Below are 8588 nucleotides of genomic sequence, written 5' to 3'. Positions count from 1 at the left end.
TCCGGCGACCTTACTCTGCTGCTTGTGCCGAACAGCCGAGTCCTCGTTACCTTCCCTGCAAGAGTCAGCCTGTCAGTGGGGGGGGATCGGATCTTTCGGATTGCAGACTCAGAGCAGAGCTTCGTTTGATTCCTTGGAGGAGCTCATTTCTCACTATGGAGACGTTGTATGGCATCTAGTAGCTAAACTGTCCCGATGGTCCTGTTGCAGTCTGCTTTGGGAGTCGTCCCCGGGGCAGAGCTCTGCTGTGCCTGGAGCCTGCGCTGCGTAGTGCGACAGAGGCCCTGCCTGGGAGGGTGTGCAGCCTTAAATGTCAACCTCTGGGTGCAAAAAGCAGATAGGAGGTACTGGAAGTAATAGAGGGAGTTGAGTCTGGTAAATCTTGTAACTCCCACACTGTATTCTGTAAGTTAATCACTTAGAAATACACCTAGCACAAGTAGTTAAGTTCTATGCAAAACAGAAAATGAAAAGATTAAGAGCAGTGCAAGGAAAGCTATGGAGCTGGAGGTTGCTGTCCTTAGCCAACATGCAGTGGGGTACACTGTGTTGCTGAACTCGGCAGGACTGGTGTGCACCGGGCTGCTTTTGTACCTGTGCTCCGGTGCCCAGCAGCTCCTGGGGAGATGAGGGGCAGCCACACATCGTGGTCCCTGCCTACTGCACAGCAGGAACTTCTCATTAGAGCAGCAAAAATGCTGGGTTTGCTTTTTGTGTGCGCAGTTAACGCGTGGTGTGCTGCAACGGCACCTTCTAGGGCTGACTTGAGAAGGAAAGCAGGCTGTAAGCTGCTATCACAAGAACAATTTATAGGATGTATTTGCAGAGAGTACCTTTTACGATGGTAGTTTGACAGAGTGGTTCCCTCTTTGTCCCGCATTTGCTGTTTTTTGAGAAGGATGTGTAGGTCATGCAATCTAAATGGGTTTTTTTTAACAAATTCAGAGTTAATTCCCTTTAATCTTATAGTTTAGCTTCCTATTGTATGTTGTGAGCTGTCACAGAACTTTTCTTAGAGTCTGTGTTATGTGTCAGTCATTACACAAACCAGAAAAGAGTAGTTTGTTTTCTTCAGCTTGCTGGGGGAAGACCTTGCTTCTGTCTGTGCGTCTTAAAAACGTATGCTGTTTGATCACCATAGTGAGGAGGCAGTTTTGCACACACACGATCTGCCCCAAAGAATTGTACTTTTTTTTTTTTTCCCCCCTGCATTTTATGTGCATAGCCTCTCTGCCTGTGAATAAGACAGGTTTCACAGTGGTTCTTCTGATGGAGAAGAGTCAACTTCAGTTTGTGTTCTACTTTGAGTAAGAAGCTTGAGTTCAGTTCCACTCAGTGATGAAGTCCCAGATAACCGTGCCCTTACTGCTCCTGCAAGAGTCCAAAGTCAAAACAGAATATGGAGGGATTTTCAGCATCCTGAGTGGATTTGAGGAACAATGGAAAACACAGAGAAAATGCATGTAAAGCAAGAATGTGAACATTTTAGAATACTCTGTTTTTTTTTCTTCTTTTTTTTTCAGGTTTATACTATCAACTTGGAATCTCGCTATTTACTAATACAAGGAGTTCCTGCATTAGGTGTTATGAAGGAATTAGTTGAACAATTTGCATTGTATGGTGCCATTGAAGAGTATCATGCGCTAGATGAATATCCAGCAGAGCAATTTACTGAAGTTTATCTTATAAAATTCCAAAAACTGCAATGTGCAAGGTATTGGACAAGGCAGTATCTGCTTCTTGCTGTCTTAATATTTTACACCATCTTTATTTACAATCTGTTAAGATTATAGAGAGTTTCAGTAAAATCCTCAATCTTGCCAACACAATGTAATTTCCTTCAGGGTGGCCAAGAAAAAAATGGATGAACGAAGTTTCTTTGGTAGTTTGCTGCATGTGTGCTATGCTCCAGAATTTGAAACAGTACAAGAAACTAGGGAGAAGTTGCAGGACAGAAGAAAGTATATAGCAAAAGCAACAAATCAGAGAGGTTTGTAATTAAATTTCCTATACAATCTTAACATCTCGCTTCGGGGTGGGTGGGGTTTTGGTTAAAGTTCTCATTAAAGAAAATGCTTTTTACCTAGCTGTTTTAAAGATGCATTTTAAATATGTTTGCAGCAAAGTGGAGACATTTTTTGAATATTTAGAGGGCTCTATCTTTTTCAAAGCAACTCTTCATTTTTGATTAAGACTAAAGAACTGCTTAAGCTTTAATAATGAAGTATTTCCTTCTCTTTTTCTTTTCAAAATGTTATCAGAAATTTCAAGCACTGGCAGGAAATTTGGGATCATCTTTTCACCTTTGTTTCCAGCTTATTCAGGCATGCCCAAAGGGACAGTATTGTCAGGAAGGTGGCTATACGAGAACCTTCAACAAAAAAAAAATTGTCCAGCATACATATCAGCACTGGAGGAATGCTAAGAATGGACTGGGTTTACAAAGGCTACTGTACTGCAGAGTTCCCAGGCAGCGCTGAAGGCTGGGCAAGCTGAGAAATAAGCAAATTGCTGAGCACAGGCTTCTCCTTTCTTGTGCTTATGTACTTTGACATCATTATTCATTGCACAAGGATATTTAAAGGAAGCAAAATAACTGATTTTTAACACAAAATACCTCTTTTTTTCAATGTTGCAAGACAACCTATCCTTCTTGAAATAGTAATTGGAGGTAAAAATAATTGATTTGCAGCATTATTTTCCTCATGTTCTCAGAACTGCTCAGGCATTCCTCACAAACCAGCAGAAGGACTAAGCTGAAAAACTGTAGTTTGAAAGGTGCCACTTAGGAAAAAAGAATCACAGAAAGATGTCTGGGAATGAAATACCATGGGTATTGCTTCTGTAGTTGTATTAAATGTTTTTTCTTATGTGTTAGAACCTAATAATGATGTACAATAGTGAAGCTACTCTTTTTGTTTTAAAGATTTCTTTGTGTTAAAGAAAGTAGAGGGGCCTGAGAAGACCATCTCAAAGAACTCTGACTGTCCGTGGAGTACACCAAGGTCATGTACAACTGGTAACTGGGATCCATCCTGCTTTACAAATTCTCACAAGGCATCCCAAAACACAGGATATCCATCTGGGAATCAGAGCCTGTTGACGTTTCCCCAGTATGATAACAATTGTGCTGAAACTTCTGGGTATTTGGGGCAAAGCACTTCCCTGACTCTAAATGTACACCTGGGAGGACGCACTCTGCCAGCTCCTTTAATGCAGCAAAGAACAGCTCCGATTGATAATGGAGTTGATAGATTTATGCCTCGTACAACTCACCTGCAAGAACGTAAGAGGAAGAGAGAAGAAGGTAACAAGTTTTCCCTTGTTGGAGCAAGTGCGGACAATACTGAAGTCATTATTGGTCCACAGCTACCAGAAATACCTAAAGTGGATATGGATGATGATTCATTGAATACTTCAGCTACGTTAATTCGAAATAAACTGAAAGAGGTATGGATTCTGAAAGTTCTGATACTTTCAAGCGTATACATTAGGTACTTGTTTTCCATAAAAACAGAGACCCTAAGATAACTTAATTCAACATTTATTCAGTATTAACAGTTTATTTGCCACTAAAAGCTAGCATTCTTACTACTTAACTATTTCATAATGCAGAATATTGCAGGCCATTCTACTCCATACCTCTTACACTACAGTCCAGAAAGTATAAATGTCAGTGCATGGTCCTAACTGATTTTTAGTAAACTACACTTTTTTCCACGTGGGGAGGCATGATAACTTTGCAGGTAGTCCTGCTGACTCTGATGTGGTACTTGTATCTCATTTCTGATTGAAAGGGAGTAAAAAATTTATTAGTCAGTGTTGAATGTAATTTTGCTCCAACACTTCTGATGGCATTAAAGGATGTATAGAATCACAAATTATATGCTGAGAAGCATGTCTTGAAGTATATAATCTTTTATGGGGGATAGTAATCAATTAGCAAGTCAAACACTCCTGATAAAACTCTCAATTTAAATTGAGATATCAAGAAGCTCCCTTGACTATAACTAACTAGACTGATTTGAAAGAGCTTATCTCTGGTCAAATTGATAAATAACCACCCCTTATATTAAATAAATTTCTAAAATGTGTCAAAACACACGCTTTCCCTTTCCCTTCCTTTTTCTTCCTGAAATACCTGAGTTTAAAAAGCATATTAAACCTTACCTTGAAAACAGCTCTGGAAGGTAGAGGAGTAATAAACTGTGAAACACTATCACTGAGTATCTGAAATGTGTTTGTGGGGTTAAAATATAAAAATGATACTGCTAACACTTCTAAGTTTCACCTCTCATGTTTAATACTGCCTTTTGTGTTATATTTTTCCCTTTTTCTACAGGAAAACTCAATACAAGTGTGATTATAGTAAAACATCCCTCCCAATACTCAAATGTTGGAGGCGTGGCCTTACTCTAAAACTATCAGAAAAAAGGAATTGTTACGGTTTACTAAGATTTTTTTTTTTTCCACGATTTAGGTAGCAGATTCTGTTTCAAGAACATCTGTGGAAAAGCCAGAGAGTAGCTCAGCCAGACCACTTGTAAAGCAGAGAAGAAGAATATAGATACTGCGGGCAGCATCTTCCAACAGTCCTTTCTTAAAGGATATCGTTCAAAATATTTTTTTTTTAAATGCAAAAAAATAAAACTATTTTATACTGTATTTTGAAGCAATGCCTTGTTAAAAATTTTATCAATTTATTTCTTAGAATGAACAAACCAGTATAATATCTTACTGTTGCAGTCTTGTCCTGTGTACCTCATAGTATAACATATTTTATAACTCATTGAAGAACTGTATTTAGGTAGAGTAACAGAAGTAAATTCTATTTATTCAGTAGCTTTTACAGTAGAGGAATACTGAAACTTAGTAATAGCTTCAAGTTGCTCCTATTTTTACTGTACCATGAAGAATGTTGAAGAAAAACCCTCTTACAACAGTATTCCACTTGGAGTTATAGTTTCTGAGGTTCACGGAAAGTTTTCTGTTCAAATGCCATACGGCTCTGTTTAAAAACACAAACAAATAAGTTCATATTCACTTAACTAAAGGGTTTAAATTTAATTCGAAAAGATGCTAAACTGAAATGTGTAAGCAGTGACAGTCCTTACACTTAGGATACCTCTTGCTTTTTTAGCTTTGAAAAGGTAAATTCCATAGCATTAATGGTGTCATCAATGAGGGACCAGTCAGAACATTTGAAATTATAACTGAAGGGGAAATTAAAATTGTTAACTGCTCAGCAGTGGTAATGTGTGACCAAGGAATGCTCTGGCATGGAGGGCAAGAAGGCCCAGCTGCGGAATGAGTTAAACTGGCTGGAACCAGGAATGCCAGAGACTGGGATGACTTAATGTAAAGGAGGGAAGTTTCACTTTGTTGATAAGAAATATCCACAGAATTGTGTTGTAACATTCCTGGAGTGGGAGGGCTCAGAGGCCACCTCTGTTCAACAGAACTGGTGCTGGGGCGATGAACCCAATGCTGTGCTAAGGTGCCCCATGCTGACACTCACAGGACTGGTGCTGGTGCAAGTGTATATAAAGAACTGGCTCATGGTGCAGCTTTGCAGACTCCTTGTAGAACCGCTTGGGGGGGCCGGACTCTGTCCAATACATTGTTCATTACATTTAAAAAAATGTATTTAAGTATTAGTGAGTGTTTAATTTGTGTCAAGGGGTACAAATAAAATTCCCTAACATAACCCCACTGGGAAAGGTAGGAAATACGGGTTTTCTTCATGTAAAGTTCACAGCCAAAATCTACTGGGCTTGAAAGGATGTGGAAAAGGAGCTCTCTTTTAACAGTGGAACTAGAGACCTAGTAAAAGGGCAACAGTTAGGTAGGATACAGAACAGAGGGCCTAAATAGAGGAAGCAAGAAACAAGCTGAGCTTTCCACCTCTTGCCATGATTAGCTTGAATTGTGTACCTGCTTTATTGCCAACACTGACAGAAAGCAAGTCATTTTTCTATGCTGATAAGTGAACATAAATTTTGTTAAAAAACTTTTAAAAAGCTTTTTACTGGTGTAAAAAATATAGTACTTGCCTGGGTTTTCACAAATTCTTGAAAGCCTTTTGACAGCCCGACAGAAGTCTGGCATTGTAGAAAGAGCTGCTTTGTAGCTGGTGTGATATAATAGAGCCTGCAATCATGGCAGTCAGGCCCTTTCTTCCTGTCCTCCAGCCTACTAGGTAGGAGGCTGTATAGCCTTCTAGAAAATGAAAACTTGCCATGTGCTCAGCAGTCTTGCAGAACTTTTTTCTGTTTCTAGGAATCACTGCATGTATTTCAGATTTTTGTTTTTCCATACAAAATTTTGTTTTTCCATATGAAAGCACAACTTTCAGCATCTAAAAGTGACATGCAGCTCAAATAGAATAATGATTATTGGATTATAAAAAAAAAATTACTCTCTATTATAGAGCAGAAATGCTCTCCACAGTTGAATTTAACACTGAGGAAATTAGCATGTTCTGAATTACTGTCTGCCAAAACAGAAGTTCTGAATTGAATTAGATGTATTGCTAATAAATGAAGCAGTGCCATACACTGAGATGAAGAACACTTTCAAGGTATTTTTTTCAGAAAGTTACCAGCCTCTCCCAAGAGAGGCTGTAAGTGAGGTGACAGCAGTGTTGCCTGTGGCACTGAAGAAAGAAAAATAAGAGATGGATTCCTGGAGAGCTTTTGGATAAACAAGAGAACAGTCTCATTTCCTTAGTCTAAGAGGGTGCTCATTGCTGCCCCAGGACAGACAGACAGACATCGAATAACAGTGTATTCTTATATTCTCTGGTACCAGTGTTTGACTGTAAGGAAACATCAGTGCTGTGAAAGGTAGGTATGAACTCTGCACATGTGTATCTCACAGCTGAAGCATTTTTCATTTGACTTCATATGTAATGACAGTTAATACTATAATACATACATCACCTTACCAATAGTATTTGCACATTTGTTTTAAACTCAAGGTTGATGTACCTTTATGTCTGGCAAACATGGTCCAAAGGCTTCTAAGAGAAGATTTTCATCTCTGACCACTTGTTCAAAGTCCATAAAAGAAACCTTCCCATCATGATCGTAGTCCTACAAAAGGAAGGGAACTCTTCAGCAAAGGATGATCACTTGTAGTAACCGTCTTTTTGTTTAACAGACATTTTATTCACATGGATTCTATTTTTAGTTTGAGTGTATACAAAAATAATTCTTTGGGCCATCAGTCTCTGCCCAGACAAGATCTGTATCATTTGCCTCTAACTAAGGCATAAAAGGTGGAGCAAGCTCAACTACCAACCACCTCATATGGCTTTTCTAAGAGAATTCCAGAGAAGGCAAAACTTTAACGTCAGAAGAGGCTTAGCTGAGAATTACATGGACAAATCTCAAGCACGGTTGCACCAACGTAAATTAAAAGCAGCAGACTTCAAAGTAGGAGAAAATGTTAGGATATATTCTGTATATGCATTTACATCATGAGTATACCTACACCCTACTCATGAGGCTAGTGGTTTCTACAGCAGGCATACTTCTGTCCTGTCTTTTTGACTTACAGCACCCAGAAATATACGGTGGAGTATGCTGATGGCAGACCACTTCTTTTGTACTGCAGAATCTCAGCATAGCAGAATATTCCTCAGGGGACTGAAAAAACATCCTTGTGTTTTTAATATCTCTGCAATTTGAAAACTGCCTGTTTATACTGATGTGGCAGCTTAAAACACCAACAAATTATACAGTGAGCATGAGTGCTTTTTAAAACCATATAAAATAAAGTTTTTAAGTGAAGATACATGGGTGGATATGACTGGTGGTCAAGGCACAAGGCCAAATCAAAATTGTTGAAGATTAATCCATGGAACCATCATAGCTGTTGAACATGCAGGGAGCACAGGTTCTAATGGCCAGAAAAGCAGAGGCAGGGAGCTACGCAGACAGATTCGCGAACAGGAAAGCCTGCCAACGGGATGCGTAAGAGAAACAGAAATGGCTGGGTATCCTCTACCTTTTACGCTCCTCAGCACAGGGGGGAGCAGGGCATAGAATCATAGAATGGTTTGGGTTGGAAGGGACCTTGAAGATCATCTAGTTGCAATCCCCTGCCATGGGCAGGGACACCTTCCACTAGATCAGGTTGCTTGAAGCCTCATCCAGCCTGGCAGGAGCATGTTCATTACAAATGCTTTTAAGTATGAAACCAGTTATCATGGGACTGGATATAGGCTTAGTCACAATGCCATGGTACCTACAGGCAATTGCTCAAAGAGTATTTTTTTCTTGAGTGATGGACTTCACAAATACATTTTTAGATATTTAATAATTAGTTGTTTAGTTATTTGAGATGGGCAGCAATCTCCTACTCAGACAACTGCCCAGCAACCAAATCAGATCTGGACATTCTTCAAACATGTATCAGAGCTTTATTAAGTTCTTGTGGAAAAGCTGAAACAGGATTATGTACATGATTAGTTCATATATGTTCATTCATATATGAAGATTCATTATATCTAGAGCATAGTACTTGTGCTTGGATTAGCACAGCCCACTTATCAACTGCCCAGAACACAAGGGTGTTCATTGTGG

At 39.2% G+C, this 8588-nt stretch overlaps 2 protein-coding genes across 2 annotated transcripts in view; one reads left to right on the top strand and one right to left on the bottom strand.

Moving 5' to 3' along the window:
• The first annotated feature begins 195 nt into the window (after nucleotides 1–195).
• RBM48 (RNA binding motif protein 48) lies at nucleotides 196–4567 on the top strand. Its single transcript, XM_010075648.1, has 5 exons — nucleotides 196–324; nucleotides 1524–1714; nucleotides 1845–1990; nucleotides 2927–3450; nucleotides 4481–4567. Exons 1-5 carry the CDS (start codon nucleotides 196–198, stop codon nucleotides 4565–4567), a joined length of 1077 nt encoding a protein of 358 aa, XP_010073950.1.
• A 390-nt stretch (nucleotides 4568–4957) lies between these two features.
• EFCAB1 (EF-hand calcium binding domain 1) overlaps nucleotides 4958–8588 on the bottom strand; it is a 7859-nt gene continuing 4228 nt past the window's right edge. Inside the window, exons 4-5 of the mRNA XM_010075646.1 lie at nucleotides 6990–7094; nucleotides 4958–5008 (exon numbers count right to left, since the gene is read on the bottom strand). Of these exons, the coding sequence (XP_010073948.1) occupies nucleotides 4958–5008; nucleotides 6990–7094 (156 nt within the window). The remainder of the gene's footprint in view (nucleotides 5009–6989; nucleotides 7095–8588) is intronic.

This window comes from Pterocles gutturalis, unplaced genomic scaffold (genome assembly GCF_000699245.1).
Source record: "Pterocles gutturalis isolate BGI_N339 unplaced genomic scaffold, ASM69924v1 scaffold41827, whole genome shotgun sequence".
NCBI lineage: Eukaryota > Metazoa > Chordata > Aves > Pterocliformes > Pteroclidae > Pterocles > Pterocles gutturalis.
Note: the sequence above shows the minus strand (reverse complement) of the source record. Positions and strands in the feature narration are given on the sequence as shown.